Genomic DNA, 21128 nt, shown 5'->3' on the forward strand with positions numbered 1-21128 from the left:
ATCAGTGAGCTCCCAAGTCTTGTTCTTCTCTATGGATTTGATTTCACTGTCCATAGCTTCCTTCCATTTCTTCTCTTTTACTGCTTCTTCATAGACAATTGGATCACTATCCATAAAGAATGCAAAATAACCACTATCACTTGATTCATAATCCATCTCATAATCAATCATCCAGTTTGGTCTTTTTCTTGTTCTTGGATGTCTTTGATTTTGATCATGATCTTCTTCTACTGGTTCTTCTTGTTGAGCTTGTGATGAGCTCTCTCCATGCTCATAGTGAGGCTGAATAGGGGCTTCAGTTTGTTCTTCTTCAAGATTTACAGGAATCTGCTGATTCACAGTGATCTTTTCTTTCCATGTCCAAGTCTTCTTTTCGTCAAAGACTACATCACGACTTACCACCATCTTCTTTGACAAAGGATCGTAGAGCTTGTATGCCTTAGAGGTCTAGCTTACTCCAATGAACACACACTTCGAACTCTTGTCCTCAAGTTTCTTCCTTTTCTCATCAGGAACATGTGCATATGCTATGCACCCAAAGATTCTAAAGTGGTCTACTGCAGGTTTTCTTCCGCTCCATGCTTCTTGTGGAGTCATATCTCTAACAGAAAAGGTAGGGCTGCGATTGAGAATGTGAACGGACCACACAACAGTTTCTGGCCAGAATTCCTTCGGGACTTCTCCTTTATTTAGTAAACTTCGAACCATGTTCAGAATGATCCTGTTTTTTCTTTCGGCCACACCATTTTGTTGTGGTATATATGCTGTTGTTAATTGCCTCCGTATGCCATTCTCTTCACAAAATTGAATAAACTCTTTCGAGCACAATTCTCCACCTCTGTCAGTTCTTAAAACCTTGACTCTTCTTCCAGTTTTCGTTTTCATAGTAGCACAAAATTTTTTGAAGCAATCAAAGACTTCTGATTTGGCGTGCAAGAAATAAGTCCATGTTTTTCGACTAAAATCATCGATGAGGGTCATGAAATATTTCTTGTTACCATTTGATGTAGGAGAGATGGGACCACATATGTCTGAATGAATCAACTCCAAAATTGCTTGAGCTCTTCTTGATTTTCCGAATGGAAAAGAGTTTCTTTCATGTTTTGCTACTACACAGCTCTCGCAAATTTCCGTTGGTGGAGTAATATCTGGCAACCCAGTTACCATCTTCTTTGAGAACAACGTCTTTAATCCTTTGAAGTGTAGATGACCATACCTAAAATGCCAAAGCCAAGTGGTATCTTCTTTCTTCAACATCAAACTTTTGGCAACGATATTTAACGTCAACGGATATAGACGGTTGGTGGTCATCTTCATCTTAGCAATCGATCCTCTTTTGGAGTCATAAATTTCACATTCATCATTTTGGAATGTGATCACATACCCCTTTTCTTGTAACTGACCGATACTAAGTAAGTTGGCCTTCAGATCAGGAATGTAGAATACATTAGAAATAGACTCTACAAAGCCATTTCTAGTCTTGATATCTACGGTTCCTTTCCCCATCACTTGGAGAGTTGAATTGTTGCCAAGAGAGACCGTAGTATGAAAATTTTCATCTAAAGTTGAGAAGAATTCCTTACAACCTGTCATATGATTGCTGCATCTAGAGTCTACGACCCATACACCTTGATCTGCCACCTTCATAGCATGGAATGACATTAATAATGTTTCTTCTTCTCTTCTCTCCACAAAATTGGATTGATTTCTTTTTTTCTTTTGGAACCTGGTATAGCATTCATTTTTGTAATGTCCAAGGCGTCCACATCTGTAACATTCCACCTTAGACTTGTCAAAGTGCCTCTTGCCTTTGTTGTCATAATCGTTTCTGACTAGGTCTGCTGACCTGCCAACATCTCCACTTCTTTCTCGACTGCCTCTCTCACGACCTCTGCCTCTTCTTTGCTCTCTACCTCTAGAGCTTGAAATTTCACTTGGTGTGAATATTTTTAAGGCTGTCATCTCCTCTATTGCACTTGTACGATTGAGCCTCTACTCATGTACTAATAGGGAGCTTTGGAGTTCATCTATTTGCATTTCCTCGACATTGTTTGCTTCTTCGATAGAACATACAATGTAATCGAACTTTGATGTTAGTGATCGCAAAATCTTTTCTACGACCGCAACATCTGTGATTGAACCACCATGCATCCTCATTTTACTTGCAAGACTTATAACCTTGTCAATATAATCATTCACCGTTTCTCCCTGTTGCATTTGGAGAATTTCAAAGTCTCTCCTAACTGCCTGTAGTTGAGCACGTTTTACTCTCGTTGAGCCTTGATACTTCCTCCTCATAGAGTCCCAAATTTCCTTGGATGTCTTCTTCTGAAGCATTGTTTCCAAGATAGTCCTATCAATGGACTGAAATAAATAGTTCTTGACCTTCAGGTCCTTCAACTTCGATGCTGCCAACAGTTGCTGTCGACCATCAGAGAGTACCTCGCCTTCATTTGGCTCTTCATAACTCGTTTCCACCATATCAAAGAACTCCTTTGATCTGAGAAAATTTTCCATCAACATCGCCCAATGATCATAGTGACCATCGAACCTCGGGATGGCGGATTGAACGTAGTTCTCAACTTGTTTTTCTGCTGCCATTTTTTGCTGTTGCAAGATTCCTCTGATACCAGTTGTTGGTGACAACAGAAAACTGAAGTGAGATTGAGAGGAGGAGTGATTTGAATGATGGGGAGGGAGGTCCTTTTATAGGGGGGATTCCCGGAGTTGGTTGAGATTTTTGTGGATGAAATTGAATTCACCTCCTCCTTCTCTTCCGTAGTAACTAATTCAAACTTCTATTATTAGTTTCAACACGATTTGATTATCACCGGGGACGACAAAAGAGAAATTTATCAAACAAGAGAATTTATCGGTATGCTTTTAGATGAAAGAGCTAGGAGAGCTAAACACTTCTTAGGCCTTGTATTTGATCGCACATATGAAGGATTGTTTCTCTGCCAACAAAAGTATACAAGAGAGATGCTTCAGAAGTTTAGCATGTTAGGGTGCAAACAAATTTCAACACCGATGGAGACAAATGCCAAGATTTGTGCACATGAAGGCAAAGAGTTGATCGATGAAACGACATACCGACAACTAGTAGGTAGTCTTATCTACCTAACTTTAATTCGGCCTAATATTTCTTATGCAGTTGGGGTTATGAGTCAGTACATGCAAAGTTCAAAATCTCATTTGGATGCAGCTCGACGAATCTTGAGATATGTCAAAGGTACAATCGACTATGATCTTTTGTAAAAAAGAAGCAAAGACTGCAAGCTAGATGGATACTATGATGCTGATTATGCAGGAGACCACGATTCTCGGAGGTCAACCATTGGGTATGTGTTCAGGTTTGATTCGGGAACAATTTCTTGGTGTAGCAAGAGACAACCAACAATATCATTATCAACTACAAAAGTAGAGTATAGAGCAGTGGCTGGAGCAACTCAGAAAAGTACATGGTTGAAACTCTTGATGGAAGATTTGCACCATAAAATTGACTATCCAATATATTACTTCATTCGACAACCAGTATGCGATTCGCCTAGCAAAAAATCCAAGTGTTTCTTGCTAGAACAAAGCATGTGGAGGTGCACTACCATTTCATTAGAGAGAATGTCCTAAAGGAAGAAATTGAGATGCAGCAGATTAAGACAGATGACCAAGTGACAGACTAATTTACAAAAGGGTTGAATACTAGCAAATATGAGAGTTTTCGCTGTTAGTTCAACATGGTGCGGCGATTAAGGTCTAGTGCAGATGGGAGTGTTAAAATATCATCACTAGCCAATAAAGTCAAGCTCAATAATTATACGAGCCCATTGTATATTTATTTTAGTAGAAATTTTAGAAAAGATACTAGATATTTTAGAAAAGAGATCCCGATATTTTTATGAAAAAGATTTAGATTTGTTAATTCTAGATTGCTTCTGTACCATATAAATACTTCTCCACCCTACCTAGTTTTTATCCCAAGAAATACAAACTAGAAGTATTCTACAAAATAAATGTACAAGTGTTTTAAGTGTTTTACACAGAGAGTTGTGTTCAATACAAACTTGATCAAGACTTACTTGAATGACCTAGATGCAATCTACCACAAGAAGTGCATGAAACTTAGAAATGACAAAGATGATGCTCGAATTTCTAAGGATGAAAGTCTCGATTTGAGAACTCAATTTTTCTAACAAAAGATGAAGTCAATTTGACCATTACGAACTTTATGAAATTAAAAATAATAAATAAAGTTTTCTAACAAGTCACAAAATGATGCTTGCAACTTCATTCACTACTTCATAAATATTCACTTCTGAAGCTTCAAATGGTCCTTCCTCAATCGAATCGGCTTGTAACACATGAAATGATGGTTGAACTGAGCCTATCCAATTTTGTAGATGAAGAATGAATTGGTTTGTAACACATGAAATGATGGTTGAACCGAGTCTATCCAATTTTGTAGATGAAGAATGAATGCTTGTAAACTCTTTTTGGCTTGGAATCGTGTAATAAGTCTAGTTGGAACACCGTGATTCTTGTAAAAAAAGGTTACATGATTGGTGCAAAACGTAAACATGGCATCCTACAAATCGTGAATAGGGTACCCTGCAGAACATCTCATCTAGGTGAGGGAAATATGATAATATGGTGCAGAACATCTCATCTAGGTGAGGGAAATATGAGGTAAGAAAAACATGGTGCTGGACATCCAATCTAGAAGAAGAAAACATGGGCCTCAAAATCCACCGTGTGGTGAGAGGTCTGGGTCTGGACATGTTTTCATATCATGATAACATTAAACATAAATTGTAATATCTTATCTTCGTAGTTGTAGAGCTTGTGTGGTACCTTCCTTGAGCTTTCAATCATAAACAATAATTAGGGGTAAAATGACCAAAATGCCCCGATAACTCTATATGATATTTCAAAGTTTAGACATACTCCAAATGACTTGCTATTCTTTATAAGACATGACATGAAGGTATTTCAAGATTTCAAGTTGATTAGACGATGTTTGGAACCTAAATAAAGTTAATACTCAAGAAACACAAAGAAAACACCTCAAGACTCAAAACTCTTCTAAAACCCTCTAAAGAACCCTAAAAAAGAACAGAGGGGCATTACGGTCATTTTACACTATTACTTAGCTACTCATTTGGGACCTCCGTTCTTGAGCTCTATTTGAATGACTTCAAATTTTCTTTCACAAATTTCTAATTGTGTCATGTTTCTAGAACAAACCAAATTGGCCACATCAGCATGCAACTGTGGTCACCGGTGCTTGAAAATGCTCCTCCATAGCTGAATAAAAATCGAACTATAATTGGGCACATTTTGAGTCATTTCTCTGGTTATGTTCAAGCTTTCCTTGCTTTAATGGTAGCCTCATTCCGAAAATAAGTTATTCAATTAATGATTTATTAATCAAGAAAATAAAATAAATAAACAATTAGGGATCCAAATCCCAACTCCAAAATAAATAAATAAATAAATAAATAAAATATTTAAATTTTAAAAGAAAGAAAATATATAAAATTAGGCCCACACACAACTCAAACCACGTTGGAGAGAGAAAAAGAAAAAGAAGAAGAAAAGGGCAGCCCGCCGCCAATAGAATTACATGAACAATACAATTACATTAACAAATCAAACTAATAATATAATCAATTAGCAACTCCGGCGTTGGGTTTGGTCATGCCTGAAACGTACGGAATTCCGGTGGCTTTAATCCATCTATCCCCCAATATGAACCTCCCCGGAGTAAAGTCCACCGCGTGCTGCGCCGTAATGCTCTTGATTCCCCTCCACTTCACCCTCTTCGACTTCCCCGATCCCGGCCCGTAGTTGTTGAACTCCGTGTAAAAGCATGTCCTCAGCCCCCAGTCCCCCTCCCACGGCAGCCACCCTTCCGGCTCTATTATGTCATCGATGTATGATTCCATTATGATCGTTCTAGAATATTCCTTCCACGGCCGCCCTAGGTACGACCGGAACTGCTTCTTCACTGGCACCAGATCCGCATCTGGCTTGAACTTTGAATTTTGGATGATCAGGGCCGAGGGCTGCCGCCGCTCCTTCCGCCCGTGTGCCGTCACGATGTTTTGTTGGTTCGGGAGCGGCTTGCGCACCAAGAAGCTGCAGTTTTGGAACACGGCCGCTGCGTCCCCAAACACGAAGTCGATCGTGCCGGAGATGGTGCAATCACGGTAGAATTGACGCATGGTGTGTACGTAGAGGGTGTCTTGGTAGCCATGCATCTCGCAGTTGAAGAATACTACTTTGTCTGCTTGGACTCGTAATGCTACGGCTTGGTGCTTATGTGGTCCTGCCGTGTTCTCGAATCCGATGTCTCTAGCCATGAAGTGCTCTGCGGAAACAGCTGCAAACAACAAACGACGACGACAACAACAAATCATTGATCCACATCGTTCAAACCCTATCTTCTAAAAAAATGCATTATTAACCCACCAACGGTAGCGGTCTTGAACGTGGTCGTGCCATCGACGAAGTTCTTATTTCCCGAGATTATGGTCTTTTTAGGGCCATCACCAATGAGCATCAAATGGGTTAGCTTTTTTCCAATCACAACGTATTCTTTGTACACTCCTTGCTTGATATGGATTACAAAAGTTGCGTTGTTCTTCCTCTTGGGAACTTTGTTTATAGCCTCTTGAATGGTTTTGTACTGCCCACTTCCATCCTTAGCCACCACAATGTTTGGCTTCCTCTTCGCTGGAGAACCGGCGAGGAGACGCTGCATACCGGGGCCGGCCCACTCGGGGTAATCCTCGTGTCCGAGAACTGGAATGCTGAGAAGTCGTCGGTTGATCCCTGGAATTTGCAACTCCGTCAACATGGAGGACAACTCCGTCACCATCGCCAACCCATTGCTGCTCAATCGCATTGATATCTTCAATGCCTTCTTCATCTTCTCTGATGCGTCCCCTGTCGAGTTCGCAAACCCATCCAAGCAAGTTTCCTAATAAAAACAATAACCCATCAACTTCTTAATCAACTGAGAGCTTATGCTGAAAGCGGACAATATGAATTACCTGATAAGTAATAACGGCACTAAGCCAGATCTTAATATCGATCAACATCTCATCGAGTTTACTAATGTCAAAGGCGCCAAGCTTTTGTATGGAGAATTTAAGTTCGTCAACAGAAAAATCCATGAGCTCCTTACACCCAGCAAGGGCTTGGGAAGCTCTAGGGTCTTTCTCAATCTGTCTTAAGGTGAGAGATTTCTTAGCAGCGGCTTGGATGAGTTTCATGGCAGCCTTGAACCCAACCTGAACCAATTCCTTGGGGTCCGATTTTCCGGACCCCTTAAGGCTATCAACACATTCCCGCTTGTAATCAGTAGGCCGGCAAATGGCTTTGATGGCTTTCATAGAAGAAGATATTTCATGAGCCTTCTTTCCGGTGGCCGGATCGCTGGTTCCATCTTGGTTTAGGTTAACTCCGACGGTCACCGCCACCACCATCGCAACCAGTAGCATCGACGAGACGCCGATGATGGCATAGCGTTTCCTGTTCTCAGCAGCAGCATCATCATAAGCCATCAAGTTTATTCTCTCTTTTACTTGTGTATTTTGATACTCCTTTTCCTTCTCTTTTCCTTTCCTGTTTTTTTTGGCTTTTTTTTTTTTTTGGGAGGTAGTTGGGGACCTTCCTCTTAGAAGCCCCCTTTTAGAGTGTGGGTTTGAAGAGGTTGGGAGAGTAGGAAGGTTTATAAAGGATCAAAAGGGTTTGGTTTTTAAAAGTCTGTTCAAACTGTTCCTCTAAACTTGGGGTTTCTTTTTGTTTACTAAAATTTGTGAAGTCTGCCCTTTTCTTTAGCTAATAATATCTCAATTTCTAAATAAAGTGTATCCTTTTATAACTTAAAGTTGCACTTATTAATAGAAACACATCCATCCATTTTACTCATCCGGACCCTCTCCAAAATTGTTATACCACTCGACCCACCCTCTTTAACTTGTACCAAACCACTCATGTAAGCGTTCAAGAAGACAGTCTTAGAATCAAGTAATGGATTTATTCATAAATGCTTCCAAGAAGTCGTCTAATACAGCTAAAGAGTTAACATAAAAGGCTTTCAGACTCACCATTATTTCAATCCCACAGCATTGATGGGAACAAATAGTTCAATACAAAGCACTATAAAGCAAGCAATGCTATTAAGAAGCTACCCAGTAACCCAATTCTGCCATTGAATTTGATATGCACACATTGACATTGACATTGAACATGACAAACAAACATGCATGAAACTGCTTCCCTTCTCAAATCGCTTTAATCCCATCTAATCTTGCAACCCCAAGCATTTAAAATTTCAAGTATCTCTGAGGAGAGCATAAACCTGAGAGATGCGTGCAGCTTGACTTTCTTGACCCGGAGGCAGCAGGCCCTGAGTGCTAGCTCGAAGCCTCGCACTGAAACTTTATTAAGGGTCACGAGCTTGGCATCCTGAAGGCATGAAAGGTTCCCCATCATCATGCATAATCCCACGTCTGATACACCACAACACCCCACATTTAACTGCCACAATCCAAACAACAATCAGCTGTTTGATCTCATTCCAAGAACCAAATACAAATGACATAACAACACATGTAATGACTCTATCCATATACCTGACGCAAATTCCGAGCATAGGAGCCAAGTGCCCAAAAGCCTGAGTCATCCACATTCTGGCATTGTTTCATATCCAAATCTACTAATCTTTTACAACCAAATGCCACTGCTGTCAAACCTACGCTTGTGACATTCTGAAGCCCACGTATTTCTAAGCTGCAGAGTTCTTCGAGCTGGCCGACGCACTCGATTCCTCTATCCGTAACCTTATTACAGTATGACAAGTTTAGTTTCGTTAATCTCTTGCACCCAGTTGATAGAGCTTCTAATCCGGCATCCCCAATTCCCAGACAACTGCAATTCAAGAGTTAAATAGAATGACATTCTCCTCTTTTGAGTAGTTACTCAAAAAGATCTAATAAATTTCTGAACTCTCACATTACCGGTACAAATCGAGTTCATAAATCCTTTTGCAGTTGCGAGCAATCTTGATCAACCCTGTGTCTGTTATGTTTGTGCACAATCCTAGTTTCAAGCTTAGCAATTGTGAACATTTTGATAAGCATTCAAGTCCTGCAAGAGAGGACACAATCAAGTTAGCTTAATGATTCACTCAAGTGGTTGTATGTTATTACTTGTTATAATGAAAGTACCCTTGTCATTCACACCACAACAATCAGTAAGATCAAGCTCCTCTAGTAATGAGCAATATAACCCAAGCCGATCAAGACTTCTTTCAGTGATCATGTTGCACGATTCTAACTTCAGCGACATGAGTTTCTGGCACGAGCTAGCCATTGAAGATATCGCCACATCGGTGATGGAGTGGCAACATGTTAAATTAAGAACTTTCAAGCCAATACAGCGAGTGATCAGCTGAATTATGTTTGCATCAGTTACCCCGTTGCATTTGCTCAACCCAAGTTCCACCAAATACTTGCTGTGGACGCTGATCACGTTGAAAAACGCACTCGAGAGTTGAGTACCATCAAGCCTAATTGCTTTTAGACACTTCAGGTTCTTCAGCCAGAAAAGAGAATCTGCGCAGAGCTCCTAGAAGCAAAAGCCAAAGATGGAAGCTTCATAACAGAAAAAGAAGGCAAACTCAAAATCGAAAAAATGCAGCATCATCTTACAGAGAAGCAGTAGCTTGCATCAAGTTGTTCAAGACCATCATGACCTCTTATAACAGATGTTAAGCCATATGGTGTAATGCCATCACATCTTGAAATATCAAGTTCCTACAATCCATTTGAAAACATGCAAGCTTGTACAATTAGATCATGATACTAACATATAACTAACCAAGCTGACCGACTTGACAGTTTGCTCGAATTTAGGTAATGTATTAAGCAAAAAGAATCATACTGCACTTGATCATAAGAACCTTTAGAGATGGGCACCCGTGTTCAAGATACTGCAAACCAACATCGTCAACTGAAAGACAGCCCACCATAATTAAGACCTCAAGCTTTGGCAAAGAAGCTACTGCACGTAGTGATTCATTTGTCACCTGTTATTAACCCAACATGAAGTTCAGTTCACACATTTTAACCAGAATTGCCAAAAGAATATGTTTGGAATTGTTTGGGAGCTGTTCTTAAAAACGTTTGAAAACAAAAAATTCAAAGAGAATATCAAAATTTGTCAAATAAAATATCAAAATTTTCAAATTTTACTCTGATTGCTTAGTTAAGAGTTGCCATTTTTAGCATGTGTTCAAATTCTGTAACATTCATTTGCTAATTTTAACAAAAATAACCAAAAAAACACTCAGAATTGTCTAATTTCTGTAGAAGTCAAACCTTATGCACAATAAAACTACATTGAATTGATGTTCTCAAAATTTGTAAATGTCAACAAACGTAAGAACAGAGACGAGGGGAGCAAACCTTGAGATAAGACAAATCAAGAACCCGCAAATCGAAGCTCTTCTTACACAAAAGTTCAACACCAAGATCAGAAACCTGCAAGCACCACTTCAAACTAAGCCTCTCTAACCTCCCACAGCCAACAACAATCCTCGCCAAACCCACATCCGTAACCCCCAAACACTTATCCAACCTCACCTCCTTCAACTCCGCACAATTCGACACTGCCGCCGCTTCCCTATCCCCAAACCCCCAACTGTACGACATGTCGACCATTTCCAGCCCCGTGCAGGCCCGCATCACCCTCTCCAACCCCATGTAGCTCAACCCCGACGATCGGCTTAGAATCAAACTTCTCAGCCTTGAAAACCCAATACCCAGAAAGATCGAGACCGTCCCATCGTTAATCCGAGGGCAAATCGACAGATCCAACTCATCGATAGCTTCAAACTTGGCGATTGAACTGGAGAGAAACTCAATTCGACGGACTCGCAGAGTTGTGCGGGAGATTAGATCGACGCGGTAGAAGTCCTTGCAGACGAGCCGCCAGGATCTGGAATCGGAGTCGTCGGTGAGATATTGGCGGAGACGGATGAGGATTTCATGGGGGAAGTTGAGGAGAAGTGGAAATGGTGTAGGCATTAGCGGATTTTGAAGAAACAAAGTGAAAACAACAGAGATTTGAAGAATTGAGAAAGGGGAGTCTAAGTTGGGACGAAGAGGAAGAGGAGGCGGAGGCGGAGGAGAGGGTGGTGGGCGGATTTGGAGAGCGTTTGGATCTGACCCGAACCGGAATTGCCGACCCAATCCATCATGGTGTTCTACTGTTGTTCTTCCTCCTCTCTCTCTCGTGTTCTGATTTCTCGGGTTTTGTGGGATTATGGAGTTGTTTTTTGCAGAGAGGAGAGAATTGGGGAAGAGGAAGGAGGGCGGGATCAAGTACAAGCAAGACTACGGGAAGTTTCTAATTTATGACGTGGCGGAATTCTATTCGCTATATTTTTGGACCGTGGTACGGTAATCTGGTCGTGGGTTATTTTAATTTATTAATTTTACGGAAGTTGGAAATTTGTGTACGTTAGGTGGGACCCAGAAGCGTGTAACGACCGTACGGTAATATAAAGGAGAGAGAAAGGGGCTGCTGAGAGGTCATTGGTGGGCCCCACAGCCGACCAATTTTTTTTTTTTTTAATAAATAATTTAATTTGACTATTTTTTCCATAAATGAAAATAATGTCATTATTATTTTTAGTGTTGGAGAAATGTAAAACACCTTGGGGTTGGGCATGGGCCCTCTGACTTTCAGTTATGTGCGGTGCAGCTATCGCTTTGGCTCAGGGAGTTCTTTTCCCGAGATTTAGTGAACGATCTTAGAATATCGAAAGATTTCAAATTGAAACTCTCAACACGAAAGAGAACAACCCATCGGAAGGGCATACCTCGGGAGAAAGGTTAGTTCTTTAATGTGATATATAAGTTATTACAGCTTGCCTCAAGGGCTCAGGCCCTAGTAGGGGTGGAGTCGAGCTAGCCCAAATATAGTCTTTTAGCAAGAAAAAGAAAAAGTAGTTGTAAGAGATAGGAATCAACTTTTTTAGGTCTAGCTTCAAATCGGTCTCTCGTTAGATACAAATTGTCGAGCCCAACCAAATGAGAAAGCCTCTCTCTTATGGCTCGCCTTGGATTACATATTTTTTAACCTTATAAACACTATGGAATTAGAATCGTTATTATATAAAAATATATATATATATATATATATATATATATATATATATATATATATATAAGGTTCAGACTCTTGAATTATGTGAAACCATCCAGAAACGAGGAAGATCAGTAGGTAAGAGTTTCGAGTTTTTTGTTTCAATTTTTCTCCAAATCGAATAGATTTTTATGAGACTCGGTTTTAAATTTTTCATACATTGTTCTTGGAAGAATTTCACACAAGTTTTATAAAGGAAGCTAGAGTTGAATCAGATTAGAAGTCGAAGTTCGGATTTATGTCAAGAACGGTGAATTTTTAGTTTTAGACCTACGTCGAACATCTCTTCAAAATTAACAAAATTGGATGAAAATAGTTTTGGTGGGAAGTAGGATTAAAACGTTATCATTTTCATCGAGAATCATATTGATTTGAATTAAGTAGAAAAAGAAACAAAAATTCAAAAAAAAAAAAAAAAAGGGAAACAAATCAAAAACGGATAAACAACCGACACAGGTCGTGCTACCATAGACGAACATGTTAGGTAGGCACATGGACAAATGATTCTCATAGTTGACTTAAAATTGATTAATTAAAGAATTTGATTAATTATTTTTGTATCATTAGAGCTTATAATTTGCTCTTTTTTTTTATATGAACCCCTCTGCCCGAAGATTAGTGGTAGGTGGTCCCGCAGAGCTTTTGGAGAAGGGTAGCCTAGTGTGTAAGCACAGCAATGAACCGCGACGAACCCTCAAACGACCTATCTATACGTCCATACAGTCTCTTGCTAGTTCATAACAACTCTAAAAGAAAATTTGAAATTAATATTTAATATATTAAATATAAAGAAAAAATATATTTAATTTTAAATTTTTAAATAATATTTAATATATTAAATCTTAAATAGGAGTAAATATATAGCTACTTATTAAATAAAAATATATTTGAAATTTGAATGAAATTCAAATCAGTTAAATATACATTTAAGATATCTTATAATATTTAAATATAATTTGTATAAGATATTATATACTAATATATTAGATATTCAAATATATTATTTTACAAACATTCTACAGACCCTGGGTTGAGTAAGAATCTCTCAGGGATCGAGCCAAGGATACACACGAATCTCTTCCACTTTATCTGGAGAATGAAATTACATCTCTTGAGAATTCTTGAAACTCTCCTTCTCCAATTTCTTCGAGGGTTTTGTTTCGAGAGACTCCCACAACTCTTGGTCTTGTGTTCGAATCATAGCAAGGAAGAACTTCTGTAATGCGAACAACTTTTGCATGCATGGAATACTTCAAAAAGTCTTGTAAGCTATGGTTTCTACAAACGTAGAGTTCTTGCTCTCCTATCTATTGTTTTGTTTTAAATCTTAGTAAAAATAAAAATGGGAACGTTCCCAATGTTGCCGCAATATGGATGAAAAGTTTATTATCTTTTAGAGGTTTTCACACCCTTATAAAGAATGCTTCGATCTAATTCCCAACCGACGTGGGATCTCAAGATTCACCCCTGTTCAGGGCCCAGCATCCTCGCTGGCACTTGTTTCCTTCTCCCATCGATGTGGGATCTCACACTATGATTTTGTAAACTAGCTTTGGAAAGAGACTTGGGATTACGCAAGTAGATGTTAAAGTGAGTACTTCTATTACGTGTAGAAACTACAAAGGTTGAGGTCGTGATTTTACAAATCGGTTTTGAAGATGGACTTGGGACTACACAGATAGTTGACTCAAATAGGTGTAGAATCAGGCTCGAACTTCTTTGAACCTAGAGAAAAACTCATGGAAACCTACTAGAAATTGGCTGCGATGAGAGCTACAAGTACGTTGCATATTGAGTATTTTTATACTCACCATTTCCCCCCTTTTTAGGTGTTTATAGGCTACCGGTTGAGGAGGGAAGCGTTCAAGAGCTGTACAATCACAAAGAGGTGTTTTCGAGCGTCATTCTATTTTTATATTTTGAATATTTTATATTTTATTTTGTAAATGTATTCATAACCCATTTTTTGGTTTGTAATAAATTTGAATAACATGATCTTATAATTAGATTTCGATCTCTAAAATTAAATACAATTTAATTTAAAAATTTACCGCATTTTCACATTTTAATTTCTTTTATCTTTGTCTTTTTGGTCGCTGTCCTAATTTTAAAACTTAAAAAATTAGGCCATGACATAATCAAATGAGTACGATATAAAATTATGAGATTTACGTCATCCTGTAATTAATATTATTATATTTCAATTGGTATGATAGAATAATATGAGGTTGATATTATAAATATATAGGTATATATGCTAAAATACATGCTCAATACTTATTAAATAATGATCATCTCGTTTTCGGGTGAAGGAGACGGATCCAAGAAGCAATCAGGTTGGACGGACCTAAAAACCATGAAATCGTGAATCGATTTCTAAGTGGTTCAAATCATAGATCACGGCGTGGATTGACGTGAAGTTGTTATAAAAATATAGTAATAATTTTCACTTTATTTAAAAAATATGAAGAAGGTTTAACCGACAATACGATTGTGCTCTCAAAGCCATCGAAGATAATGACTAGATTAAGTGGGTGAGAGTGTCACAACCTTGCTGAGAGAAAAGTAGGTTGGGACCCCACACGCAAGACTAAGATTGAGAAATGGCATGATGCGATCGTGGAGGATGGTGCATCATCCAATACATCGAGAATGTACATTCAAGCCAAGCTGAGGCATATGCAAGGTTCAAGAGAACGCAACGATATGATTGTCGAAGATAAACTCGAAGAGAGTCGGATAGGACCCCGACCATAACCTTCGAAGTCGGGTCAATATGAGTTTCAGCATGCGGCTCTAGAGCTAAGTTATATAAAAAATGAAAGCTCGCCAAATTTGATGTCAATTGGATACTCGCCAAATTTGATGTCAATTGGATACTCGCCAAATTTGATGTCAATTGGATACTCAACATATGCTACAAAGGGGCATATGACCATGCACCAAAATGACATCTACTCAAGAAATATTAAAAATGTCTCAAAATATAATATATGGGGAGACATGCTGTTAGCTCTCTACCGTCCTTGGGCCCTGTGCCCTAAGCGAACTACTATATGGCAAATGCGTGTATCATAATGAGGGCGAGCATTGTGAGACAAGTGTCTCAAGTAACTTACTTTGAAATGAGTCTTTCAAAAACACTATCTAATGGCACGGGTGTGCCGCCATTGTGCTACCCATGTGTCAGAGGTAGGATTTTGCACCCGCTATCCAGAATGAATTTCATAAATGATGTAAGCATAAACATAAGAGGGTCCAATGCCTCAATAGAACTCGGATGGATGAATGTTTGGATGTCCCGATAAGATGAATGAAACGTGTGTCAGTTTCGATTGATATATTCGAGCAAGCTGTGATGGCAGAGCTATTTGAATGATTATTCATTTTTTCAGACAATAAAATTGAAACTAAAAAAATAGCTATACAAACACACCTTGATGTACTTAATTTATAGAGCAAAGAAAGGAAAAATGAGTGAGAAACAAAACATGTTGTTTCCTCAGTTTTTATCATTCTATGATATTATTCCTTGCTTGTACAGCTTATCTCCACCCTCAACGGGCAAGTAGCTTGATGCACGCTGTCTCGTGAGGTGGTCGATGCTGTTCGATGCCATCACGGTCTCGGCATTCCAATACCACGGTTGAAGATAAGGCGACGAAGTAGTTGAAGTAGTTGAAGATGGGTGAAGCATTATGGAGCCCCAATCTCTAAGGCCAATTGTTGTCTCCCTCAACCTCCTTCGGATCAACAACTTCCCAACATCTTCTTTCTTCATTTCCGACACGCTTTTGAGGATCGAGACACACAGAAGGAGAGCCAACACAGCGTCCTCCTCAGGCAACAACTCGATCACCAGCAACTTCCAGTTTAGAAGAGCTGTTGCTCTTCCAGTTGGGTCCTCATTGGTATATCGAATCACCGTTACAAACCCATCTCCATCTCCATCTCCGCCTTCCTCTTCTTCCTCCTCTCTGCCATCGTTTCTCCGTACTCGATATACCATTTGGCGACCTTTTAGAAGCCTTACCTACAGCATAAAAACATATTGAAACCTGAAATCGAAAAGACTGTTTGAACAAGATACGATATGAAATGACGACCTACAGATGATTCTGAAGAAGTTGGATTTGTTAAGGAGAAGGTAAGGGCTGGTTTTGGCGTCGAAGTATCCCATTGGATTATGAGTTCATCTCCAGTTGAAAAATTCCAAGCAGCTTTCCATTCCTCTAGTGGCTGTTTTGGTGTTGCAGTTCCCACCACTTTCTCTGCTCTAGATGCCAATATATGAGTCAATTATCAGAATTTAACCAAGAATCCATCTGTTTGCTCCATATCAATCAATCACTTACTTAATAGTAGGGAGGCCATAGTCTCTGAGGTTTCGAAAGTAACATGTAGTTCTCGAAGTTTGAATTTGATTGCTAATTGGTCCCTAAAGTTCGAAACTAATTTCTAATCGGTCCTTAATTCTAAAAAAACACGTCTGCAAAGTCTAACAGAAGTATATATTAAGTTCAAATTTCAAGAACCAAAAATGAATTTTATGATAGGCTTTAACAGATACATCCCCGAATATATTTGTAACAACCCAAGCCTACCCCTAACAAATATTGTCCGCTTTGGCCTATTACGTATCATCATTAGCCTCCAAGCCTACCCCTAACAAATATTGTTCGCTTTGGCCTGTTACGTATCGTCATTAGCCTCACGGTTTTTAAACGCGTCTGTTAGGGAGAAGTTTCCACACCCTTATAAAGAATGTTTCGTTCCCCTCTCCAATTGTTGTTGGATCTCACAAATACTTTCTTAGAAATAAATGAAAAGGAAAAAAAAAAATTAAAATTTGAAATAACCTTGAATCTTAGAGAGATGAGATTCAAGTACAGACACGCCATACCCGGGCATCTGCCGATGGAGCCAGCAATATAGGACCAACAACCTTCCCGAATCTCGATAATTCGGTCCTCCCATTTCACAGGCAAAGGAGTTTCACCTCCTCTCCTCCAAAATCCCGCTCCAACTCTGCATTTTACATTCACATTTGTTATGTTGCATCTCTATTTAACGAACATTAGTAAGCCTTCAGAACTCAACAAATAGTAAACGGAATGACAAATGACAATGAACTATTGATTGAAATATTACCTTAAACGAATGACAAAACACTCTCTCCCTCCATGGTCGAGTACAGTTCGAGATAGCCACCGACCTTCTTGAGGCCGGTATTGGTTCATTCTAAGAACAACATCTGAAACCATTACCCCCGAATCATCTGTCACTTTGTCTGGCACACATTTTAACAAGTACGGTGCTTGAACGGGTGGAGTTATTGAGGCAACTATCTTGAGATTCTGATCGAGTTGTCTTTCTAAAGTAAGAGACGGTGCTCTTATCAAGTCATTCCACTTGAATGTGGTGGTGTCCTTAGTGCTACTTCCTTTGAAACAATGGCTACCAGGATGCCGAAGCTCGATAACAACTCCCTTGGTTCCAAATTCACAATAGAGATGCCAAGCTTTGATCCAAACATCATTGTCGAGGCTCGAGATTGGTTGTTTGAGCTTAAATTCCTTATGGCATCTTAAAGTGCGTAGACGAAGAAATTCTCGAGAAGCAACTTGTTGCAATGGCTGTTTTTGATCTTTGAGCCGCATAAACACAGAAACCTGAATTTGAAGCAAGGATAAAGTTGCTACAGAATTCAGCCTCCTTTGCAAAATGTACTTATTTCCAACATGAAAAGTACAGAGAATCAAGCGAGTTAACCAACCTCGAGGATGAACCGAGATGTCATGGACTTGTACTTGGAGTTGACATCCGAGAAGGACACTTCCCAGTAAACTAAAGGCTTAGAAGTTACAACTCTGCCTAATTCCATGATTACCTCTCCTCCAGCTTTCTCGTAAGATTGCCCAAAAGTTCTGTGCCATAGTTTCTTGGTTTCTTCCAGTTCCTTCGGCTTCACAGTTTCCCCAAATCTCACCACTTTTGCCAACTCCCCCTGCATCTCCTTTACATCTTCTGCATAAACTGTTGGATAACTCTGGTTTACATATAACAAACAAACAAAAACATAAAAAAGTTTTAAACGTAAGACATCTGAAGTAAAGGCGGACAACACAGAATGATAACAACACTTCCACCTGCCATTTGCATCTTCAATCATGAATACAGAACTTCGTGTTCATTCGCAATTAAATTTCTTATTCCAACTTTATCGTAAAAGTGAGATGAAGAACAACAGCTCTAGATACATTAGTAAGCGAACTCATTGAATGAACAAGAACATGACTGGAGCTGAGGAAATATATATACATGGCAATACGTTGTACAGACATAGCTAAGCTCGACTAATGTAATCGAATTTCAAAGTAAGGCTCTTGTGCTAAGAGACACTGCGAGCATCATTCTAAGTAAAGAGTAGTAGCATGCTCGGAGGAAATTTTCAACCTCTAATCGATCATCGGTTGAGGATTGTTTGGAGGGAGTCCTACATTGGCTAATTTAGGAAATGATCATGGGTTGCAAGGAATACATCTCCATTGGGACGAGACCTTTTGAAGAAGCCCAAAGCAAAGCTACGAAAGCTTATGCTTAAAGTGGAAAATATCGTATCATTATGGAAATTCGTGATTACTAAGATTCACAACCATAACCTAAATATTCATTCATTAACACACCCATTTCTTGTTTTTTTTCTTTTTCCTTTTGGTGTTTTGTTTCATTATCAAACAACCCCTAAGAGATTAAAGAAAATCCCATCAACTATGAGATGGAAAATTGAGAGAGCATCAACCTGATGGGTAAGCCACATGAGGAGAATATCAGAGGAAGGCACAAACGAAGAACATTCATCAGAAAACCTTTGCAACATATACAGAAACCCCATGTATCTTTGTCTAGCTGCAATAAGGTAAACGATCTCGGACTGATATGGCTCCAAAAAGTTTGAATATAAGTGCCTTTGCCTCTTCACTTCCTCCAAAAGCTCCTGGTTTTCAACAGTAATATCATCTCTGAAACTTGATTCTTCCTCATTTTCAAAAGACTGGGTTGGATACCTCTTGACCCATATCTCTTGGCACCTCATATATGCATATTCTTCATTTTCTTCATCAAAAATCGATGGTTTCCCAATAAGCTTAGAGAATCTGGACTCACAGTAATGTTTGTAACGAACCTGAAAGAAACAAATCATTACCTTTGATACTTGTTTGGCTGCAGAGGAAGTACAAAAAGAGAGAAAAAAAATATACCAATCAAATTTCTCAATAGAGAGCACTTAAAAAGCCCCCATAAGAAATCACTTCTGTAAGTACTTTTGACCCAAGTGATTGATTATAAAAGCACTTTTGAAACTCTAAAACCAAACATAAATCAATTTATAGCAAAGTGCATACAGATTATACCCATCAGAAGAAATCTAAAGGACATGTGATTCATTAGGCATTTTCTGGGGAAACAAACAGAAATTAAAACTAACCGGATTCAACGTGTGACAGAACCAAACCCATTCAACATCCAAAGGAGGAAGAATCATCGGAGGAGAAGCCCCAGCAACCGTTAGATCAGAAATCAACGGCATCCAAAGCTCCTCATACCTATAAATAAAATAAAATAAAATAAAACCCCAACAAAATCTCTCTTAGCATTAAATGCAAAACTTGAATAGACAGCAGCGCATTAAGAAGTTGAAAAAACGGTGGCTCCAGTTGAGATTTGACCTTCTGAAGGCTTGAGTGAGAGTGGGCTCAGAGTGGAGCCAGTGGGAATGGAGGACGGTTCTGAGAAAGGCGAGATTCCGCCGGACGGCCGAAATAATGTCGACGCCGATTCGGATGGTAGTGAGTTCGGAGATGTCGCCGAGGCTTCTCACCGACACGGAGGCAGAAAGATCGGAACCGGGACGGTGCGAGGACATGGGTAGTGAAAAAGGAGAAGGAAAATGGTGGTCTGGTCTGGTTTGGTTTGGTTTGAGAGAGAATGAAAAGAAGCGGTTTCTTTTGTTTCCAAGTGGTGGGCCTAACCGAACGTGACTTCATAGTTCGTGCGTTGGACATCATGAAATTTGGTCACAAACCTTTTTTTTTTTTAATTATAAATTTATTTGGATGATTTTGTTTTGCAGAGGATGGCGTGCAAGGGAGAGAAATGATATTGAATACTGCCCCACACGATCTAAATATGTCGAAATAAATAAGAAAGTAAAAAAAAGACACCACTCTCGGTACGTTTGATTTTGCTTGAGATTCTTCACTTCGATCAACTCATGCATGTTTGCAATGCTTGACTCTTGCTAGGGCCTTGGTGAGAATTTTTACATGTTGGTGCGAACATGGCTTGCTCCCTTATCAACTCCGTATTCTTTGTAAGAAAAGTTAATTCCACAACGTGCAGTTTCTTTCGCTTCTCTCTTCTGTGTAGGGACTTGTTCGTCTTGTAGGGTACTTAACAATGAATAATAACCAAAGGTCTTCTTTTTTGGGGAAAAAAATAACATATCAAATGGATGGTAATGTAACAAAAATGATGCGTCCTTTTGTGAGTATTCCCCATTTTTGTACTAAGACTACTTTTTCGTATCCTTATGAATCAAATAATACTATGCTATTTCCGATATTTGTGTTATCCCTATTTACTTTGTTTGTTGGAGTCATAGGAATTCCGTTCACTCAATTCAATCAAGAGAGGACAAGTTTGATGTCTCATTTTTCTTATGTCTGGTGGCCTTCCTCTAAGCCTACGTGGTTGAGATGACAAGTCTATGAAACACATCATATTGTAGGTTACTTTTCGCTGATTGTAGTAGCCTCTGGTTTCTTCTTGACTATGTTCTTTGGTTCATTTCTTCTTGACTATGTTCTTTGGTTCATTTTTCTCCTTACCCATTGGTTTCTCCTCAACTT

General features: G+C 39.2%; 4 protein-coding genes across 6 annotated transcripts; all 4 read right to left on the reverse strand.

Annotated features, from left to right (window-relative positions):
* Window positions 1-1992: 1992 nt before the first annotated feature.
* LOC111496684 lies at window positions 1993-2601 on the reverse strand. The gene has a single exon (XM_023147158.1). The coding sequence runs from the start codon at window positions 2599-2601 to the stop codon at window positions 1993-1995; it is 609 nt and encodes a 202-aa protein (XP_023002926.1).
* A 2891-nt stretch (window positions 2602-5492) lies between these two features.
* On the reverse strand, window positions 5493-7901 carry LOC111468460 (putative pectinesterase/pectinesterase inhibitor 28). The gene is made up of 3 exons (XM_023113704.1): window positions 7053-7901; window positions 6469-6979; window positions 5493-6379 (listed from the first exon to the last, which is right to left on the reverse strand). Exons 1-3 carry the CDS (start codon window positions 7563-7565, stop codon window positions 5664-5666), a joined length of 1740 nt encoding a protein of 579 aa, XP_022969472.1. The 5' UTR covers window positions 7566-7901; the 3' UTR covers window positions 5493-5663.
* Window positions 7902-8027: 126 nt separating this feature from the next.
* LOC111468439 (F-box/LRR-repeat protein 3) lies at window positions 8028-11611 on the reverse strand. Of its 2 annotated transcripts, none has more exons than XM_023113673.1 (7): window positions 10473-11611; window positions 9968-10093; window positions 9717-9821; window positions 9249-9633; window positions 9024-9153; window positions 8640-8934; window positions 8028-8544 (listed from the first exon to the last, which is right to left on the reverse strand). In XM_023113673.1, the coding sequence occupies exons 1-7, from the start codon at window positions 11091-11093 to the stop codon at window positions 8299-8301; spliced, it is 1908 nt and encodes a 635-aa protein (XP_022969441.1). In that variant the 5' UTR covers window positions 11094-11611; the 3' UTR covers window positions 8028-8298. The 2 variants fall into 2 exon arrangements, with proteins under 2 accessions (XP_022969441.1, XP_022969433.1); XM_023113665.1 differs by having other exon boundaries at window positions 9234-9633; window positions 10473-11609.
* Window positions 11612-15526: 3915 nt separating this feature from the next.
* LOC111468391 (glycine-rich domain-containing protein 2-like) lies at window positions 15527-20206 on the reverse strand. 2 transcript variants are annotated; one of them, XM_023113596.1, is made up of 8 exons: window positions 19947-20206; window positions 19706-19823; window positions 19019-19402; window positions 17993-18265; window positions 17368-17888; window positions 17120-17244; window positions 16327-16487; window positions 15527-16249 (listed from the first exon to the last, which is right to left on the reverse strand). In XM_023113596.1, the coding sequence occupies exons 1-8, from the start codon at window positions 20141-20143 to the stop codon at window positions 15734-15736; spliced, it is 2295 nt and encodes a 764-aa protein (XP_022969364.1). In that variant the 5' UTR covers window positions 20144-20206; the 3' UTR covers window positions 15527-15733. The 2 variants fall into 2 exon arrangements, with proteins under 2 accessions (XP_022969364.1, XP_022969372.1); XM_023113604.1 differs by lacking the exons at window positions 19706-19823; window positions 19947-20206 and adding an exon at window positions 19479-19645 and having other exon boundaries at window positions 15560-16249.
* Window positions 20207-21128: the final 922 nt, after the last annotated feature.

This window comes from Cucurbita maxima, unplaced genomic scaffold (genome assembly GCF_002738345.1).
Source record: "Cucurbita maxima cultivar Rimu unplaced genomic scaffold, Cmax_1.0 Cma_Scf00002, whole genome shotgun sequence".
Classification (NCBI taxonomy): Eukaryota; Viridiplantae; Streptophyta; class Magnoliopsida; order Cucurbitales; family Cucurbitaceae; genus Cucurbita; species Cucurbita maxima.